Source organism: Misgurnus anguillicaudatus, chromosome 1, assembly GCF_027580225.2.
Source record: "Misgurnus anguillicaudatus chromosome 1, ASM2758022v2, whole genome shotgun sequence".
NCBI lineage: Eukaryota > Metazoa > Chordata > Actinopteri > Cypriniformes > Cobitidae > Misgurnus > Misgurnus anguillicaudatus.
Genome location: NC_073337.2, coordinates 20,856,126 through 20,877,843, shown reverse-complemented (window position 1 = coordinate 20,877,843; position 21,718 = coordinate 20,856,126). Strand labels below are relative to the sequence as shown.

At 38.6% G+C, this 21,718-nt stretch overlaps 2 protein-coding genes across 2 annotated transcripts in view; one reads left to right on the top strand and one right to left on the bottom strand.

Moving 5' to 3' along the window:
* Positions 1-11,991, top strand: part of cfap54 (cilia and flagella associated 54) — a 32,290-nt gene extending 20,299 nt beyond the window's left edge. Inside the window, 24 exon segments of the mRNA XM_055190443.2 lie at positions 1,437-1,503; positions 1,662-1,847; positions 2,449-2,535; positions 2,630-2,752; positions 2,961-3,014; positions 3,085-3,235; positions 3,317-3,435; positions 3,513-3,664; positions 4,765-4,894; positions 4,968-5,130; positions 5,221-5,381; positions 5,461-5,607; positions 5,823-5,946; positions 6,950-7,114; positions 7,197-7,296; positions 7,389-7,497; positions 7,574-7,760; positions 7,847-8,005; positions 8,155-8,318; positions 8,401-8,511; positions 8,693-8,799; positions 10,622-10,760; positions 10,847-10,933; positions 11,832-11,991. Coding sequence (XP_055046418.2) covers positions 1,437-1,503; positions 1,662-1,847; positions 2,449-2,535; positions 2,630-2,752; positions 2,961-3,014; positions 3,085-3,235; positions 3,317-3,435; positions 3,513-3,664; positions 4,765-4,894; positions 4,968-5,130; positions 5,221-5,381; positions 5,461-5,607; positions 5,823-5,946; positions 6,950-7,114; positions 7,197-7,296; positions 7,389-7,497; positions 7,574-7,760; positions 7,847-8,005; positions 8,155-8,318; positions 8,401-8,511; positions 8,693-8,799; positions 10,622-10,760; positions 10,847-10,933; positions 11,832-11,951 — 3,112 coding nt within the window. The 3' untranslated portion in view covers positions 11,952-11,991.
* Positions 11,992-12,824: 833 nt separating this feature from the next.
* On the bottom strand, positions 12,825-21,543 carry rint1 (RAD50 interactor 1). The gene is made up of 13 exons (XM_055190382.2): positions 21,275-21,543; positions 20,938-21,179; positions 20,396-20,569; positions 18,931-19,071; positions 18,698-18,851; positions 18,424-18,534; positions 14,988-15,213; positions 14,770-14,907; positions 14,253-14,452; positions 13,893-14,110; positions 13,486-13,666; positions 13,283-13,401; positions 12,825-13,209 (listed from the first exon to the last, which is right to left on the bottom strand). The coding sequence occupies exons 1-13, from the start codon at positions 21,491-21,493 to the stop codon at positions 12,999-13,001; spliced, it is 2,334 nt and encodes a 777-aa protein (XP_055046357.2). The 5' UTR covers positions 21,494-21,543; the 3' UTR covers positions 12,825-12,998.
* Between the last annotated feature and the right edge of the window lie 175 nt (positions 21,544-21,718).

Here is a 21,718-nt window from a genome sequence, read left to right as displayed (position 1 = left end):
AGAACTGGCCAACCTTAAAACTAAACTAAAAACTAAATCTTTAAAACGCTAAATGATCAACAATTTGAGGCATCAGGGAGAAACGCAGTCATGTTACAACTTTCTGATGAGGAATTCGTGGCAGAAGCCATTTCTCAATCTGAAGGTTGCAGCTTTCGGATTACGTATTTCTAAGCTGCATACGTCATCAAGATTTATTTCAGAATATTAACAATTATAAAGTTAACTATTATACTTAAGCATACTGCAACAATTTACGATTGACTATGACTTGCGAATGTAATGCTCAGTTTACCTTGAGAAACGACCAGAAGTATTTCCTTGCCTTTTTCGAAACAAATATTGTTGCATCATCTCTCTCTCTCCCTCGCCACCAGGATTTTTCGCAATGGCGCTCGTTTTTCCTCTCTTTTGTGTGAAAATTGTCGCTCCAAATCCAAGTAAACCGATGTGTTTAGGTCTGCCGCTTTGTTATACGTCACGCGAGTGACAGCGGAACGCAGCAAATGAGGAAGAGAGAAGAGAGAAATGCTCGGATCTGATTGGTGAATGAATAGGGTTTGGTTTTACACTGTGTGAGTTTGAGCAAGTTTGACTGCTATAGCATCCTGGATTGTAATGTAAATATAGACAGTAAAAGAAAGGTAAATATGTGAACACATGAATGCAGCATCTGAATACAGGGAACTATATGCAAAATAATCGCCGTCATTTATAAAGAAGATCGCATTTATGTATGAATCAAGATCGTTAGTTTATATAAAAAATTGCTTTAAAGGGAAATCGAACCCAGGTCGCCCGTGTCATAGGTCCGTGACACTAACACGGTGCCACAGAGTCACATAATATAAGTTGCTCTCTACACTCCTTAAGTAGCCTCCAGCAAAATTCACATAAATAAAAAATTGTGTGAAGGAAGTGACGTATGCCGTAAAGCAGTCGAATTTTGTAGTTTTTTTGTGCTCTGGTTACTACCAGAAACCCTAAGTTTTAAAATACTAGTAAAAGCGATACAGACCCCATCAGGCTATGGTAGACATGTCATTCAACCTATTTAAAGTCGATGTACTATCACAAGGGTCTTGACAATTTATTATGAAGGTTGAAATATTACATGGTGTCGCTTTATATATTAATTATTGTGTTGTTAATCGTTAATTATTATATAATTTTGGATTTTACAACCGTAAAGGCGATTTTCTCAATATTGTAATTTTTTTGCACTCTCATACTGCCAAATATTGTCCTAGCCTAACAAATCATACATTAATGAGAGACTTTGAGACTATTTTCAACAATGGAACTTATTTATTCAACTTTTTGATGATGTATAAATATTAATTTAAATAATATTTAATTAAATAATATTTAATTAAATAATTTAATATTAATAATTGGTAAGTATAATATCAATATGATTTCCTCTTTGCTTATAGGCACATCCTAACCTCCAATATCAACCAGCGTACAAAATGCTGCCTCCTATCTACCAAACTCTTCAAGGTCAGAATTCCCTCAATAAATCTGCTGTATTTTAAATATATAGTACATGGAAGTTTTTTATTATCGAGGGAAGGTATTGTAGAAATTGTAGCTGAAAGCAATGATGGTAGAAGCCTTTAAACATTAACTGGTGGAGATGAATAATGTATGGTCTGCAGTGCCTACTGATGGCCTCTATGCCTCATCCGATGATGGACCTGGCATACTCTACGTACTCAGTGGAGACCGAATTGATCCCAGGAATCGATCTCTTCTCTGAGCCGGATCGGGGGAATCTCGGCACTACCGTTGCCAGTTTGTTTTTTCTCTGCCATTGGCTGTATAACTCAGGGCACTTTCTCAAGGTAAGAGACCCAGCGTCTTTAACACTTTTATTAATGTAATTGTGGTGATCATGTCTTGATTGCTCTGAAGGGTTTATTTTCATTTACATTTTATTTAAACAGGGACAGTGCACCAAATAACATTAACCTTGTATACAAACAAGGAGAGATGCATTGTGCCAGGTCAAATTTTTTTGCAAAAAAATTAGAATATTAAGTAAAGATAATTTTCCATGAAGATATTTTGTAAATTTCCTAATGTAAATATATCAAAAATGTATTTATCATTAATATTATGTTTTGCTAAGGACTTAATTTGGACAATTGTAAAGGCGATTTTCTCAATATATTCAGATTCCAGATTTTCAAATAGTTGTATCTCTGCCAAATATTGTCCTTGTCTAACAAATCATACATCATTGAAAGACTTTGAGATTAATTATTCAGCTGTCTGATGATGTATAAATCTCAATTTAATTGATTAAATAATATCAAATTAAAAAAAAATCAGACTACTGTATGTTGCGATTAGCCAATGAGAATCAAGCCATGTGAAATCCTCTGATAATTGTTGTATTGTATCATTTCCTGTATAGTATTTTTATTTTATTGTTTATTTCAGGCTCTTCCTGTGCTGGCTCTCTACCTGTATATTGCCAAAACTGTGTGCCGGGATCCACACCTCACTGTCTCATGTCGAATACTAAAGGTATGAAAGATTATTTTGCATATGTATTTCATAAGTTTACTTTTGTAAAGCTGTTTTGTAAGTTTCATTGTACTTTATGTGTCTGTGTGTGCAGGTAAAGGTCCTCACAGAGTTGAGGATTTTCAGTCAGGCAGTAGAAGAGCTCAGCAGTCTCACATTTGGTAAAGACATCCCCTTGCCTCATGGCGGCAACCACAGAACAGAGGAATCATCTTGGGTACAAAAGCAAATACAATATACGATTCACAACACGCCCAAATGTAAAAACAATACATGCATTTATTTGTAGTGTCAGCTTTTCTGTTGCATTGATTTGAACTGTATTCATATTATACATTTTATCATTATACAGCACCACACATAGCGCATTCGTTTTCTTCCAAGTGTGTTTGTTGTCATTTTTAAACAGACTTTTCTTCCCACAGGCAGCAAATCGATTTATCGATGGGAAGCCTCTGTTGGATCCTTTAAATCTTCAGGTAAGTTCCCATGTTCGTATGTAGCTGTATATCAAAAACTTTGCTAACTACCCTGTGATATCTTCCATAGGTTCTGGAGGATGTGATTAACAGGAGCCCAAGTGAAGACATTAAGGCTCTTTATGGCTCAAAACTGACCAGGCGGCTCCTGATGGCCAAAGTTCATCTGATATTAACTATATGTAGCACTATACACAACCTGCCTGAACCATTAACAACAGGTATTTTGTTCTTATTACTGTAGTTAGATATGGACAATTCGAAATGATAAATAGTTTTCATGCATATGTTAAAACCCTCAGAGGTATCAGAGAGCTCGGACACCTTCAGCGGTGTTGATTCGTACTGCAGCTAGATCAATAAGTCGAAGGGTCTCCAGCTTATATCCAGGAAGGTCACACTAACATTAGCAGAACTTAAGGTGGTTAATATTGCAACTGCATCATGTCTGTGCATATAAATGTCAATTTCTATAATGTCCTATATTTCTCTCTCCAGGCCATACTTCTAAAAGAAACACATGTTCTGGTTAGTCCCGAGATCTTTACCTTGCAGCCCCTAAATACTGATCCAGAAGAACTGGAGCTAGCGGTGGAGATTAGACTGTTGCGGTCCAATATCAACCTGCAGCAGGGCCGAATGGCTGCCAGGTAGTGTAAGGGATAAATACTGGTGTATGTGGGTGATTCTCACGAAATCCAGATTAAAAAGTTGTCCAGCATCAGAATTTTTAAATAGCCCTTGAAGCCATTTTTTTTTAGATTAAGGTCTGAATTTACTATAACCATTATATTTAGAGGATTTAAAAAATATTCCCTATATAATTATTTACATTTTTTAGATTATCATTATCAAAAATTATCATTACCGCAACATGAAATGACATTAAATATATGCATTTACAAACTCATGTTTCGGTAATGAGAACTAAAAAGTTGTCTAGGTACTATGACAAACAAAATTTCAACTTTTATCTGGAGAGAAAAAATAAGAACTGCTTACCTGGTAGCCATCTTGAGCGTCACACTTAATTTTGTCCCTTCCAACAATTTTTTTTTTGGGGAAAATGTTAGTTCATTGAGGGCTTAAACAATGATTGAAAATTGTTGCGGAAAATGAGAATTTTTTTTCTTGGACACATTTATATTCCTTATTATTGTCTCTACATTTACCAATGATCACCAAATACCACATGTTTCTTTACTGTAAATGTTTATAGTATAACAAGCACTGAAGCTTTTTATTTTTTAGATTTTTTAATTATAAATATTTCCATGTCAAAGAACCCAAATCCAGTCATGGACACATTGTGGTAATGAACATTTTCCCCTTAAAGGCGGAGTGCACAATGTTTGAAAGCTAATGTTGATATTTGAAATCACCTAAACATACGCAACCCCGGCAACGATGTCAGATGTAGTAGACACGCCCCTTACTGCTGATTGGCTACAAATGTGTTTTGGAAGTCGGCCGGTCTCCTTTTCCAAAGCGTTTTTCAAACATTGTGCACTGCGCCTTTAAATTTGGAAAAAACAACAAAATTGGTTTGTATGATGTCATTTGAAATCATGTGCAAAATAGTACATGAAGAGATGTTTGTAACTGTATGCTTTTTATTTTGATACTCTTACTTTGCATTTACTTTTTTTATCAAAATGTTTCATGACACCACATAAGTCTTATTTTGTGAGAATCACCCATGTGCGTTCCTGGAGATGCAAATCCAACAAATGTGTCCTATCCCTTATAGTGCAGATCTGGCAGTGTCTGCTATCAGTCTTCTCCAGAGCTCTCCTGTGTTTCAAAGTGATTTCCGCCCGATACCACCTCCCAGACCTCCGTCCTCTACCCTCAGACGATCCAGATCCAAAGCACATCAGGTATCGGCCAACCCCTTATTTACAGCGTGAAATCTTTGTTGTATATTCCATTCGTTAACTTTTTCTTTTACAGATCAGCTCTCCGGAGCCGAAGTCTATTCTTAGTTTCCAAACTGGAGATGTTCCATCATGGGTGGATGCTAGAGAACGCATGGATCGCCTCTTCTGGCTCCGCTGCAGGCTGGTGGTGGTCTGCTCTCTTGTAGGCCATATCCCTGGAACGTCCATCTACTCTGGTCGGCCCAGCTGCTCTATAAAGCACAAAGGCGTCTGTAACTGGTATTGTGCTCTCTTTGGTGTTTACCGCAATGCATGTGTTTGTGCAGATGTAGACAGCAGTGCAGAGGCATTCAGGGTGCTGAAAGAAGGTCTAGCGGAGGCTGAAGCCTGGGGAGATCCAGACACTACAGCCTTGCTGCTCTTACAGGGCGTCCAATTGAACACACACCTTGGAAAAGCCAGAGAGGACAGTACCTTGATGTTACAAGTCAGTGTGATCGGGATATGACACATCATTTTTGATTTAGTGCTGTCCGGGGTATAAATGTTTGTATGTGTCCGTTCAGGAGATTGTCAGCTTGTTGTCCGGACGCATCGCTTTATCTCAGCGCTCCCAAATGGCTCTGGCTGAGGCTGCATTGCTACTTAGTGAGCTGAGAGGAACAGGAAGTCAGACTCTTCATCTGATCACACAAAAACTACTACAGCAACAGGTTTCTATCATTCTTTGTATCATATAGCCATATATAATTTTATAGGTACTTAAACCATGAACCTGGATTTTGAAGTCACAGTTGCTTCTAGATTTTGGAAACACTGGTACTCCTACAGCAGGACTACAATGAATTTTTGATTGGTCATTGCATCCTGGTGATGTATTTATTTGTGGTAAAATAGTGGTAATGGTCGTACTGTCCTCTCTGTTTAGCTCGGTGCCCTTGGAGAGTCTGTGGATCTCAATAAAGGAGGCGAGGTGGAACTGCAGTCTGAAGGCCTAAAGAATATTTATCTTCTGCAGCTCCCCATGCTGGCAAAGACCACCATGCGGATGGGTATAATAAACCCCATACATAGTTCATTCATTGTCATTAAAAATCACATAACACATACAGTTCCTGCCGATCTCATTAATCTTGGGTACCTATAGAGTAGTATTTCATCCTTCATATGTCCAAAGCAGTGGCGGCTGGTGACTTCTTTTTTTTTGAAGCGCACGATGCGAAGTTCTTCACAACATGTATGTAGCTTGTCATGTGTGTGGTTCATCATTTCAAAATATGTGTTTTGCGCTTTGAGAGATTGTGTGTGCATCACATGTCATGCCAAAATAAGTGCCTGCTGCCTTGAACTTGAAAAGAGACGCTCGTGTTTGCCAGATACTCGCATAATCTCATGCGTAATCAGAGTTTACTGTTAAGCGAGTGTCTTGCGTGTATTTAGGGAACGTGAGCGTCTCTTTTACCATAAACGGTTTTGACGCGTCTGCAGCAGGCACTTATTTTGACAAAACACGTGATGCACACAGGATCTCTCCACACGCAGGACACATATTTTGGAAAAGGGAACCACACACGTGACAATCCGAACAGTTATTTTGAATTAGCGCATCCTCGGAAGAGCAGTTACGAGCCGCCACTGGTCCAAAGAGTCTTTTGTGTTGTGAGATTTATAAAAGACAGAACAACCTTTCTGTTTTTTTCCGGCAAAAGCTGAGCTCTTGGAGGCGTACGGTGGACGGAGATAAAGAGTAACGGGTATCTCTTGAGATAAAGATTTGTCATTACCACTTGTGGTTCTGAGTCTTAAAGGGGGTGTTTTAAAGGAACATGCCCACTTTTTGGAACTTTAGCCTATTCACTGTATCCCCCAGAGTTAGATAAGTCCATACATACTCTTTTCATCTCCGTGCTCTGACGCACCCACCGCTAACCTAGCTTAGCACAAAGACTGTAAGTAAATGGCTCCAGCTAGCAATGTTATTTTTAGACAAAATTGTAGACTGAAGGATCAGATATGTTATTATGCAATTTACAGATACTGTAATTTGTTTTCCAGGTCATTCATTGGCACTACAAGCTCTGCTGGGTTCCTCAGAGGAAGCTGAGGAGCCCTGGAGACCCTTGGTATCTGCTCATGAAGTTCTGCAGTCTGCACTAAACATCTCACAGGCTTCTGCCAACAGAGACCTTCAGCTGGAGGGTGATATCCTCTACTGCACAGGTGACCAATGGACAATAATGTTTAATCCATCTCTCACTTCTTTATCCATTGTTAATTGTCTTTGTGAATTGTACGTCTGCAGGACTGCTAGGTAGACATCTCATTTCTATGCAAAAATCGGATCCCCAAAAGGTCTTGGAGGCCTTATTACAGTGCGTCCACAATCATAGTCACAACCTATTGTAAGTCAAGTGAAAGTATTACTGTTTTACAAAATTTTCCCATTACAGTAATTGTGCTCAAATTGGATTTTTTCTGCATTTGTGTATCTTAGGCTAATACATAGGTGCTATCTTGAAATGGCATTGGTATACTTGCAACAGTGCGAACAACCTGCACATCTGACTCCTCCCACTTCTCCAACACCAGATGAAGCCAGCAAGGTGCTTCGAAATCTAAGAGATGAAAATTACACATTATCAATGAAATATCAATGTAAGTAAATGTGTGTGATCTTAGGAAACAGATGGAGAGACACATCTACTGGTCTTCTGGATTTGTTTGAGGATGGCTTTAAAGACATCAGAAGCTATTGACGGTTGTTACCGATTTCATGGATTCACTGAAGATACTGAAAGCCACTTGTCGCCTTCCTCAATTGAAGCCCTGCCTGATTTTGCATCGAATGATCTCCTACACACCTGGGGTAACCGTTTCATTGTGCACATTTCAGTTTTACATTCAGTATTGTTGGTATGATTTAAATGCATTTTATGTTGTTTTGATTAGCAGGGAGTCTGGAGAACCGTGGGAATCTTATGAGCAATACTAAAGAGTTCATGGATACCGGGCATGAGCTGAACAGCAGGAAATGCTCTCAGCTGACCTGGGTTCATTTGTCTCGGTACTACACACACCTACTCAACCTTTTGCAGGTGTCCTCAAGACCAGGTACAGCAAGATATCCAACAAAGACTCCCTGTATTAATAATCAATTAACCATAGATCTAATCCATTAATAAAGTCATTTTTATTTATGTATCAGTGTAATATGGTTATATTTATTGTAATGCATATATTGCTGTGTTTTTTGGGAGCAGTGAAGGGTGCTGATGGGCTGCTGTCCGTGGCTGGTGATTGTAATCTTTCTCCGAGACTCTCACAGTTACACACCTTTTTCAGCCGTCACCTGCCATCTTACAAAGAGCGGTGGGCTGTTCCCGACCCACCTGCTGCTGTAATACTTAAGCCTCAGCTTATACAGGTTTTTAATGTATTACCATTTAATACATTTTTAGAAAAATCAAAAAAGTTGAGTCACGACTGATCTCTGGTTTTCTGTGCAGGCATCTCTTGGCCAGGAAGGTGAACCTGTGCCAAATCTGTACCCCTGGGCCATCGCTGACACTCAAGAACTTTGCATCCAGTGGTACAGACCTACCTTACAGGACAGCATGGTAGTCTTATCTTTGTTGTATTTCTTCATATCTTGATATATACAAATAAAATAAAAGAATATCTCTTTCATTAACATTAGTAAACATCTCCATGAGATTTTACCTGTGAAACAGCAGAAAAAGTGTACACCATAAATTTGCAAAGCTGTTTATATGATTTCCCAATGTTTGATCTCTTTAGATTTTGCTTGTCTTTGCCCTAAATAATGCTCCTCTGTCGGCTATAAGCCCTACTGCAGAGACTGTGGCTGGACTGCAGGCAGGACAGAAATTGGTCTGTTTGGACAGGTAGGATTTATTTAAGGGTGAATTGTGTAACTTTTAGAATGATCTCTTGATAGAAATGCAATATAATATACATTACCCTATTTGGTAACACTCTACTTGAAGGGGTGTTCGTAAGACTGACATAACACCTTTATAATCATGACATGACACGTGCAATGAACATGAAGGAGATTTTATAGACATTTATAACAACTGTCATAAGTGTCGTTCATTCAGTTATGTCATTTTTAATGCAAATATGACATTGTTTGAGATGTCTTTGTCATGACAACTTGACATCAACCAATACATCATAACTTGTCATGACAACTTGACATTACCAAGACAACATAACTCACCACTTTTTACCAGTGTTTATACGCTGGCTTATGGTTTTATAACAGCATCATAAATATGTTTCTTGACCTCATCTACAGTGGTACAAATATAATTTGTCATTAAAATGTCATTAAGTGTTAATACTCTGTCAAATAATTTTATAACAACGTCATTAATATTATTGAGTTCATAATGTTTTTTCCATGTGTTCCATCATTCAATAATAATAATAATAATTATTATTATTATTAATTGATAAAATGATATTATATGATATGTAATGTTAACCCATAAAGCTAGGTAGTTTATTAAAGGAATATTCCATTTTCTTAAAAGAAAAATCCAGATAATTTACTCACCACCATGTCATCCAAAATGTTGATGTCTTTCTTTGTTCAGTCGAGAAGAAATTTTGTTTTTTGAGGAAAACATTGCAGGATTTTTCTGATTTTAATGGACTTTAATAGAGCCCAACATTAAATACTTAACTCAACACTGAACAGTTTTTTTCAACTGAGTTTCAAGGGACTATAAACGATCCCAAACGAGGCATTAGGGTCTTATCTAGCGAAACGATTATCATTTTTGACAAGAAAAAAAAAAAATATCCACCTCTAAACCACAACTTCTCGTCCAGATTCGATCGTGATGCGCCAGCGTGACCCCACGCAATACGTCATGACGTCAAGAGGTCACAGAGGACGAACGCGGAACTCCGCCCCAGTGTTTACAAGTGTGTTGAAAGAGGACCGTTCCTACGTTGTTGTATGTCAACTGATACTAATTAATGTCTTTGTGTCAGTTTATTGTTTACAATGGTCCGCAAATATGCGTTTTATATATGTAACACGTGACCTCTCTACGTTGCTACGCATTTACGTTAGGTCGCGCTGGATCGGACATAGACGAAAAGCTGTGGTTTAAAAGAGCATATTTTTTATTTTTCTTGTCAAAAATGACAATCCTTTCGCTAGATAAGACCCTTATGCCTCGTTTGGGATCGTTTATAGACCTTTGAAACTCCATTAAAAAAACTGTTAAGTGTTGAGTTAAGTATTAAATGTTAAAGTCCATTAAAATGAGAAAAATCATGCAATGTTTTCCTCAAAAAACATAATTTCTTCTCGACTGAACAAAGAAAGCCATTAACATTTTGGATGACATGGTGGTGAGTAAATTATCTGGATTTTTCTTTTAAGAAAATGGAATATTCCTTTAAGTTTAATAATTATTCTGCTATGTCATGTTTATGACAGATTTATGACAAGTTATGATGTATTGGTTTATGTCAAGTTACCAAGTGGATACCACGTGCTAACACAATTTATGTAGACTCTGGCAGCCAGTATTGTATATTAAATCCGGAGGCACTTTTATTTTCTAGAAAGTTTCTTTATGGGGTCTAAGATTAACAAAGCAGGAATTTGGTGGCGGGTTTCATCCTGTGTTGCATTGAAATTACATCTTATTCAATTTGGTTTACTCCCATGGCTCTGTCCTAAAGGCTAAAGGCTGTTCATGCCTTACTGAGATCAGTATGCACAGAGGCGGATGTTTCACCCATCACAAGCTCCACCTCTTCCATCAGTTCACAAGAAGAGGAGCAGACCACAGCAGCCACCTCCACACCTCCCAGACAGCAGGTCTGTCTGAGCACTGAACCATCATTATGCATCAACCTAAATATCAGACTAAATCTTTGTAATGCATATGTATTGGTTTTATTTAGGAGATCCTTTGGGAAAAGACTACACTTGTCTGTACTGAGATCAGGGACTTACTGAAGCCTGATTTAAACTTAACACCCATTAGAGAGGTAAAGCAACAGTTTCACGAACATCATTATAATCTAAATGGAAGATATCATAATCACAAGCGTTTCAATAAGCTTACTTTTTAGATGTTTTGACATATGTTTCATTATTATGTTCATTTTCGTTTGCTTGTACTTTAAAGGAATAGTCTACTCATTTTCAATATTAAAATATGTTATTACCTTAACTAAGAATTGTTGATACATCCCTCTTTCATCTGTGTGCGTGCACGTAAGCGCGTGCGACGCTTCGATAGCATTTAGCTTAGCCCCATTCATTCAATGGTACCATTTAGAGATAAAGTTAGAAGTGACCAAACACATCAACGTTTTTCCTATTTAAGGCAAGTAGTTATACGAGCAAGTTTGGTGATACAAAATAAAACGTAGCGCTTTTCTAAGCGGATTTAAAAGAGGAACTATATTTTATGGCGTAATAGCACTTTTGGGAGTACTTTGACTCGGCGCAGTAACACCCTCCCTCTCCCATTATGAGAGTGAGAAGGGGAGCGGACTATTCAGGCGAGTCGAAGTACTCCCAAAAGTGCTGTTACGCCATAAAATATAGTTCCTCTTTTAAATCCGCTTAGAAAAGCGCTACGTTTTATTTTGTATCACCAAACTTGCTCGTATAACTACTTGCCTTAAATAGGAAAAACGTTGATGTGTTTGGTCACTTCTAACTTTATCTCTAAATGGTACCATTGAATGAATGGGGCTAAGCTAAATGCTATCGAAGCGTCGCACGCGCTTACGTGCACGCACACAGATGATAGAGGGATGTATCAACAATTCTTAGTTAAGGTAATAACATATTTTAATATTGAAAATGAGTAGACTATTCCTTTAAGGTGTAAACAGTTGGGTGATCCTTTGTCTAACCGAGAGTTGTGTCCCTCAGGTGCCCTTTGACCCCAGCATGCAGACTCTTCGTGACCTGGAACTCTGCTTTAATCCCTCGACAGGGAGCACACTGTGCGACAAGGGCTTTATTACTTGGCTGCTCTCTCTTATGAGTTAAAAAAACTCTTAACATTTGAAGGGACACTTCACTTTTTTGAGAGGATTCTAGTTTTCCAGCTCCCCTGGAGTTGAGCATTTGATTTCTGCCGTTTTGGGGTCCATTCGGCTGATCTCTGGGTCTAACGGTACCACTTTTAGCATAGCTTAGCATAATCCATTGAATCTGATTAGACCATTAGCATTGCACTAAAAAATAACCAAAGAGTTTCGATATTTTTCCTATTTGGAGCTTGACGTTTCTGTGGTTGCATCGTGTGCTGAGGCGACGGAGAATTAAAGGTTGCGATTTTCTAGGCAGATATGGCTGGGAACTTTGCTCTTGTTCTGGCGCAACAATCAAGGACCCTGCATGTAACATGGCTGCAGGTGTAGTGATATTACGGACTGCCCAAAAGTCCCCTTAGTTACTTTCAATAGCTGGGAACTATTTTCAGGTGCTGCTTTATATCATTGCGCCTGCTGCAGCCCTGTTGCGCCACAGGGTCCTTGATTGTTGCGCCAGAATGGGAGTATAGTTCCTAACCATATCGGCCTGGAAAATCGCAACTTTTGATTTTCTGTCGGTCTTAGTACACGATGTAACTTCAGAAGAGTCAAGTTATAAATAGGAAAAATATTGAAACTCTTTGGTTATTTTTGAGCGTGATGCTAATGGTCTAATCAGATTCAATGGATTAGCTATGCTAAAAGTGCTAGCGCCAGACCCGGAGATCAGCTGAATTGTTTCCAAAACGGTAAAAATCAACTCTAGGGGAGCTGGAAAATGAGCATATTTTCAAAAAAAAAGTGTGTCTTTAAACATTTATTACCTTATACCACATATTTATAGTTACTGTTTTTATTAGTACCAAATAAAGTTGCAAGCACTAAGAAAAGTTCATGAATTTATTATTAGTTCCTCTTTAACAGTCAAGTCCACTGTAAATACTATAAATCAGCTGAATTAGTGTATCTGTCATATTTCAAATATAAGTTGTCTCTTAGTGTCTGGTAAAGTTTTGTAAGAGCTATATCGAAAGCCAGACCAGAGGAACGAGGCGATTTCTCATTGGTTCAGCAAGTTGGAGCGCAGCTTTAAAAGGATCTGGACGTCATTGGGCGCCAGCTTAAAGATGCCCAGTTCATTCAGCGCCGACTCTGGACTGGGTTGTTGATGGTTTCTGATTCCATCATCTTCTTCCGCCTGCTTTAATACGTCCCACAACAACAGCGCTGGGCCCACCTTGAGAGTCAGAATGATACAGGCCTCCTTTACGCTGTAAAAACATTAAGAATTAGAACTTTGAAAAATAGGGTCGCACGTAGTAGCTCCTACTAGCTCACACTTACTGCTTAAAGAAGTTTTCAGGTCTCTTGCAGTAATGGCCGAACAGAGGGAAGAGATTTCTGGTCATATCAAATTGCAGTTGTGCAGCACCGCCCTCGTTGAAATGGTTATAGAGTATCAACTGTGACAAACAACACGCTTAATCAGATCAAACCCAAAGTGGCATAAAATGAAATGTAACTTTGCGAAAACGATAGAGACTGACGTCTTCGTAGATGAAACTGTCGAGTCGCTCGGCGAGGCCCTGCCAGAAAATCTGAAAAAGAGGAACGCATAACAGCTGCTGCAACTGGAGCAGGTGATCCCGCAAGCAAAGCATCATGGGACACGCAGAGCTGGATAACGACATGGTGGCTTGGTCGCACTGCGACGGCAAGGAGATCCATCTAAAAGGTATAGTAAATGTCCATAAATAAATATTTTATTTAGGTTTTGCTAATGATATCTGACCCATTCTGTGAAAGTGATTTTTTTGTGATCTACATAAATGCATCGTACATAAAATAAATAACATATAACCTTGATATCTTTAATATTGACTATGACCATGTGAAATCAATAATTTAATTTAAAGACTTTAGCCTAGATTTCACATATAATATTTACACTTGCCTGTCTTTACAATATGTCTGAGCCTTTTCCTTCACATCTCTCATGACTGTGTCCAGTAATCGACCCTGCATGTCTCCACGTAACCTTTCCAGCAGGGCCAATAAGCCTTCGAACAAAGAGCCCTCCAGAGAGGCCAGTCGCCCCGTCTCGGTCGCCCCCAGAGGGCCCAGAATCTCCTCACCCACAGACACTGCTGCCTGCTGCAACTGCAAGAAGAACTGACAGAGAAACACTGAAGGTGAATTTTTGTGCCCATATTGATAGGATAGCATCTTGCAGTGCTGGATGCTGATTGGCTAATAGTCATTCTTTACCCAAAAAAAACTGTGACCTCTCTTGAGGTGACTCGACCATACTTACAACATTATCCCCCCAGTCACTGAGAACAGTGGAGATGTAGTTGGTAGCATTGAGGATGGCACAGTAACGGGGACTCAGCGGCTGTCGAGACTCTTCTTTCATCACCTGCGTGAGGCGGATTCGGAAATCATCCATCAGCTCTTTCTGTAGAGCTAGAAAACTGAGCTGGGCCCGTGGACACGGCAGAGAACGGTAGCGTTCTAAAAGAATGAATACAGAGAAGATTTATGTTTTTGAAAACATTGCGGTCTAATGGGGCGTACACACCAAACGCGAATTCATATGTAGATTACATACAAAATCAATGCAAAGACGCAAACTCACGCATTTCGGCACGATTGCTACGAAAACATGCACAGGTTGAAAATATTTAACTCAAGCGAAAAATTTGCATGACACAGTTATATCAAGCGAGTAATCTAGAGCAAGAAACGCGATGCTTCACGTTTGGCTATGTACGCAGCATAAGAGATACGATACCACAATTTTTATTTTTGATCAAGATTATTCATGATACCCGTGATGACTAGGAGTAGGGTCATAAATGTCTCTGCACAGTCTGGGGCTTTAAACTCATCTATATCGGTGATGTCCTTGTACTGAGAACTCCAGGCTCCCTCTGCAGACAGCATGGCATCCACTTTTTCCACAGCCACTGCAGAGCAACACTCAGTTACCATCATTAAAATACACGATTGTGTCTAAACCCAAGGATGCATTATTCAAAAAACATACTTTTTTTCTCCACGCTAAGCCACTTCTGGAGCACGGTCTCATCCAGAAGTATGTGCAAGACACCGGGGTAAGAACGTGGGTAGGAGTGGGTGGTGCGAAGCTCTTTTTCGAACTGCAGCACTTCGTCCACGAGGTGGCAGAAGAGAGCATCGTCGTAGAGCATCCGAGGAGCGTCACGGGCCAGCTTCTCCTGCGCTAAAGTGAGGAGCCCTCTAAACAGCTCCACCTAGAGGACAGATGACAACACTAATAAAAATGTAAAGGAATAGTACACCCCGAAAATACAATTAGATTTAAACTTGTATAAATGTCTGTGTTCTGCTGAACACAAAAGAAGATATTTATCAGGAAGCAAGAGCACCACAGACTTCCATAGTAAGAAAAAATACTATGAAAGCCAATATTGCTCCAAACCAGGGGTGTCCAATCCTTCTTCTGGAGGGCCGGTATCTCTGCAGAGTTTTGCTCCAACCCTAATTAAACACACCTGATCCAGCTAATCATGGTCTTACTAGGCATACTAGAAACTTTCAGGCAGGTGTGTTAAGAGAAGTTTCAGCTAAATTCTGTAGGACACTGGCCCTCCAGGACTGAGTTTGGACTAGTGATAGATCGGCGAACACAGCAGCCACGTATCGGCCAATGCCGATACACATAAAACTAGCAAAAAAAAATGTCCCGATATATCGGCCTGCCGATATATTGGCCCGATTTTTTTCTAGTTTTATGTGTATCGGCCGATACGTGGCTGCTGTGTACGCCATTTTTTTCCGGCATTATTTACAGACAAAGTGCTGGAAGCTGCAAGCGATTGCAGGTCATGTGACTAAAAACAACCAACCTTTCCATGATAACATTGAAAGCTCGGCCTAACAGCTGATGTTTTTATTTCTCATCTCTATATATATTTGTAGTAGTAAAGTGCTAGAAATCAATATCCTTTGCTGTATGTTTTTACTATTTGTTAAATATAGTTTTTTTTTAAGTTCAATAAATGTAACTTTTTTAAATTGAGACTTGTAACATTTGGCATCATCGTGTCATTTTTATGATGTAAATCGAGTGAGCAAAAGCAGTATCGGCTCCAAATATCGGCTCAAGAAAATCGGCAGCCTGTATCGGTCATTGTATCGGTATCGGCTCTAAAAAAAAAAATCCATATCGGTTGATCCCTAGTTTGGACACCCCCTGCTTTAAACTATGGAGGACCACAAGAGTCATGCAAAATGTAATAAAGAACTTCAATATTTAATAAGTACCTGGACAATAAAAATAGCAATTAATACATTTGTTTAAAAATTCATTAATTAATCTATAAATAAATAAACAAAGTTACAAAAAAAATCATTATGTAACATTTTATTAGGCAATAAAAAGTGAGATTATAAAAATAACGTAGAAATGAAATATTAATCCATTATTAAATAGTTCAAAGTAATATAACAATTTACAAAAACAACATAAAACACTCAATAAGTTTATCATTTTAAATTGCATTTTTAAACTCTTCATTAAATAATGGAATTTCAAAATGTATATCAAAAAGCGATTTAAAAAGAGAAATAAATAACTGGATTTATAAATGAACTACAATACAGGTTTAAATAGGAATTTAAAAGGGCATTTCCGTTTAACATTTCTGTTTTCATTTCCCCATGGTTCTCCTTATTCTTTTCGCTATTCGATTTGCTTTTCGTTTTAGCCTCTTTATTTAGCTTTTCCGTGACTTTTTGGGTCCTTGCAAATGGTCAGATGAGAAATGCAAATTACCTATGGCCAGGTGGATGTACCGGTAACAAGCTCGCTGATTGGCTCTGATTGTATGTCATGCGTAGATTTATAGATCTCAGATGAGGACCCAAAGAGTCACGGAAAAGCTAAATAGAGAGGCTAAAATGAAAAGCAAATCGAATAGAGCGAAAAGAATAAGGAGAACCATCAAGAAAATGAAAACAGAAATGTTAAATGGAAATGCCCTTTTAAATGCCTAATTTAAACCTGTATTTGTAGTTCAATCTATTAATCCAGTTATTTATTTCTCTTTTTAAATTGCTTTTTGAAATACATTTTTAAATTCCATTATTTAATTAAGAACGTGTAAATGCAATTTAAAATGATGAACTTATTGGGTGTTTTATGATGCCCCTGCAAATTGTTATATTAATCTGAACTATTTATTAATGGATTAATATTTTATTACTACATTACTTTTTATAATCTCACTTTTTATTGCCTAATAAAATGTTACATATTTTTTTTTGTAACTTTGTCTATTTATTTATAGATTAATTAATGAATTTTTAAACAAATGTATTAATTGCTATTTTTTTGTCCAGGTAGTTAATAAATATTGAAGTTCTTTATAACATTTCGCATGACTCTTGTGGTCCTCCATACAAACTGGTACAAACATTGCTCAACATATCTTCATTTGTGTTCAGCAGAACAAAGAAATTTATATAGGTTTGGAGTGCCTATCCTTTCAATAGAGTTGACCTTTTAGTTACGAGATGATAAATAAAGTAATACAGGAATTACATGATGAATAAATTAACTCCCTCTCTGGGCCGGATCCACACCTGATCTGTGCCAAAGTCAGTAGCTCTGGAACAGATCCGGCCCGGAGTCGTAGGATAACATTAAAGGGATAGTTCGGCCAAAAATGATGTTAAACCCATGACCCACTCACCCCACAAGCCGTCAGAGATGCCTACGTCCATCATCCATCAGACGAACACACTTTCCGTTATTCTAGAAAATGTCCTATATCATCCAGCTGCTAAACAGTAAAGTTACGGGGTCCACGTCCCTCAAGTCCAAAAATGTGCATACATCCTTCCCCACAGAAATCCAACCGGCTCCAGGATGACAAACAAAGGCCCCCTGAGGGCAATTTGTGCGGTGTTGTTGTAGAAATATCCATATTCAAAACTCTACAAACGAAAACAACCATCTTCCAATAACGCCGCCATCTTAGACTCCTCTGTATATAGTGTACGCACTTTTCTTAGTAACATATGACAAATTCGGAGGGCGGGGGCCCCAAGCAGAGGCAGAGAAACATCCGTAAACTGCTTACGCTCTCATCTTGAATGCTCTAATCTTGAAGATGGCGGCATTACCGGAAGCTAGCCATTTTCGCCTACAAAGCTCCAAATCTGGATATTTCTACAACAAAACGGGATTACCCTCATAAGGCCTTTGTTTATCATCATGGAGCCGTTTGGATTTATTTTGCGAAGGATGGATGCACATGTTTTGGACTTGAAGGACATGGACCCCGTAACTTTACATTTGATAAACTGAAAGATCTCAAACTGTTTCTAAAATAACTGAAAATGTGTTTGTCTGAAAAATAATGGACAAATGCATCTCGGACGACTTCAGGGTAAGTAAGTCATGGGTTTAATATCATTTTTGGCCGATTAAGTCTTACCCTGGCAGTAATCTTGCTCCCAGCACGATCCAATATAGGCTGAATCTTTTCATCCATAAAGTTGGAGCTGTTCCCCATCCACATGAGCACCTGGGTTAAATACCACTCTGGCTGTAAAGATGAGGAACGACTGGAGTTAATATTTGTCTTTAATTTTACCTCTTTTGTATAGCTTATCCATCCAAACCACAGTATAATGGACATAGGTGACTTCTCTATGTCAAAAACATGAAGTAGATTTTTGACAGTCTCTGTAAATACAGTGAAACAGTACCTTGCTTAAGTTATTGGTCTGACGGTTTCCCGTGAAATGATATCTGAACCTTTTGCTGAGCGGAAGCAGCATTATCTGAATAGGCAGCGAGAGAGGGGGATTCAGAGAGAGTCCAGGGCATGATGGTGCCTCCTCCTCCGATATAAGGTCATCACTGAATTAAACGCTGAGGAAAATACTCAAACTCTATTTCATAGAATGAATCTGTATTTCTGAAGGAACATAAAGGATACGAGGTCTGAAGAGAAAGAAGTTGAGAGGCCAGCAGTTCCAGCTGGCTGTTGAGCTCCTGAGCATTTGCAGGAGGAGAGAGGGACTGGGTGGGGGGCGAAATGAACGGCCAATGGAACTGCGTCAGGACTTCCTCAAAATCACTGGAAAATATGTGTGAGTGAAATGCTTTATTTGTGCTTTGAACAGTTAAAGCTAACTTAATATTAAACTTGCTTATTACACGGCTTGTTTGCATTGGCGGCCGGTGACTTTTTTTTTTAGGGCGCTCGATGCGAAGTTCGTCACAACATGTATGTAGCCGGTCGTGTGTGGTTCCTTTTTTCAAAATATGTGTTCTGCACGTCCAGAAATCCTGTGTGCATCACGTGTCTTGTCAAAATAAGTGCCTGCTGCAGATGTGTCTAAAGGGTTTATGATAAAAGAGACGCTCGTGTTTGCCAGATACTCACATCTCATGCGTAATCAGAGTTTACTGTTAAGGGAGTGTCTTGCATGTATTTTGTGAACGTGAGCGTCTATTTTATCATAAACGGTTTTGACGCGTGTGCAGCAGGCACTTATTTTGACAACACGTAATGCACATGGTTCACATGACGCAACAAACACATATTTTGAAAACACAAGCAACACACATGACACTCCGAACACTTATTTTGAATTTGCTGCAAATCATTTTGACAGGTACAGTTTAATATTACACAAAATGTAAATATAATTTTTTTCTTAACATATATGACATTAAATGTACAAATAATTCAACCAAATAGTATGTTTGTGACATTTGAATGATTTGTCTTATCCTAAAGTGGACATATCATGAAAATCTGACTTTTTCCATGTTTAAGTGCTATAATTGGGTCCCCAGTGCTTCTATCAACCTAGAAAATGTGAAAAAGATCAACCCAGTAACTTCGTTTTGGTAAACCACTCTTTGCAAGCATGTGACAAAATAGGTCATTAAAATTTGGCCCTCCCCTTGTGATGTCAGAAGGGGATCATACTGCCCCTTAATCTGCACTATCCAATCAAAGCACTGCCATTTAGTGCAGAGATCAGCTCATTTGCATTTTGAAGGACACACCCAAAATGGCACATTTTTGCTCACACCTACAAAGTGGCAATTTTAACATGTTATAATAAATTATCTGTCGGGTATTTTGAGCTGAAACTTCACACATGTACTCTGGAGACACCGAAGATTTATTTGACATGTTAAAAAAGTTTTGTGAAATAAACAGATTTTCCTTGCGAAAGGTATGTATTTGTTAAAAATGAGCTAATAAAATATTTCAAATCAATATTTTATATTCCTAAGCTTAATTATGAGGTAAATAGCCATGTAATAAGTGGGACAATGTACAGGCAGCAGGTTGTTATCGTGAAATAAGCCTCTGTCTGGGCTTTTTTCTGCGATAACATCCAGCTGCCTATACGTTATCCCTTACTTAACAGTAAGTTCAATACCTGGCTAGTTTGTCTTTGAGAATCTTGTGCCAAAAGCGAAGTGTTTCTCTGAGAAAAGCCTGCAGGTGGCTACAGCCCGACTCCTTTAAACCCATGTCCAGAGAGGCCATGCTGTCAATGGCTCCAACAGCTTCCCACACGCTGTTGGTCATCAGATGCTGTTGAATACTGTTACTATTTCAACAAAAGACATGACATGGAGTCAAAAATTTGTTGGATACCACTATATAAGCCCTATAATATATAGACAAAAGTATTGGAATTTCTAATATAACTCCAATTGTGTTCATCTGAAATGAGATAATCATATACATTGACTATTTTAACATGTTTAAATAAATTATCTATATGGTATTTTGATCTAAAACTTCACATATGTATTCTGGGGACACCAACGATTTATTTTACATCTTTAAAAAATTTTATGAACTGCCTCCTTTAAGGCTGAAATACTGAAACTAGAAATAACACTTGTGGTTACTATACTAGGACAGCTTTGTGAACTTTTTACAACACTGAATACCCTGAATTGACCACCTCACCTGAGCTCCTCGATTCGTGCCAGACATTGCAGGTACTTCATTTGCCTCTCTAATGTATCGAGCTGACCCAGGACCTGTCCAATGCTGTCCGCCCAGACCTGTGAGCCCTGAAGATGCTGCTGTAAAGTGTTGGACAGAAGTCTCTCCCTTTCTAGTAAAGACTCCAGCTTGAGACGAGATTCCTCTGCTGCGTACAGGGCAGTGGACATTCGCAAGGGAACCGAAGAAGATACAGTCGCAACCTATATTAATCAAAAGTGGCAAATGATGTATCGGTGTACAAATAGATAGCATGTTTGTTTACAGTACTCGTATGAATGTTGACGTCTGTATTTACCTGCTCCTCCAGCTGCTTGTTCTCAAGTGTCAGTTTCTCCAAAAGCCCCGCGACATTTTTTAGCGACTTCAGATCACTGCCGATCTCTTTCTGTACGAGTTCAACCACATCATCTGTCAGGTTTCGGTCCGCAGAGGGAGATTTGGGGCTGTCTGTGCGTTTTAGATGGGAAAGATCATTGCTGTTATGGTTGCTGAGCTCCATCATAGGCGCCGCCATGTTTCTTGACACGTCATCTGTGAGTTTTGTCTCTGCGGTTCCCTCTAGTGTCAGAAAAATGATGTTGACACGATTGATGTATCTTATAGATATGTGTATTTATATTATATTTTGCTATATTTACTGTACGTTTAGTTGTTACAGTGTTTTGTCCATCTGAATTAAACAAAAATTGACTAGATTTTGGCTTATAATTTTTTTATGTTTTACATATCTCAGCGCCCA

Coding starts and splice junctions, on each gene's coding strand:
- rint1 (XM_055190382.2), bottom strand. CDS start 21,493: ATGGCGGCGCCTATGATGGAGCTCAGCAACCATAACAGCAATGATCTT. Junction 20,570..20,937: donor GCACGAATCGAGGAGCTCAG/GTGAGGTGGTCA, acceptor TTGTTGAAATAG/TAACAGTATTCAACAGCATC. Junction 13,667..13,892: donor CAGACATATTGTAAAGACAG/GCAAGTGTAAAT, acceptor TATACCTTTTAG/ATGGATCTCCTTGCCGTCGC.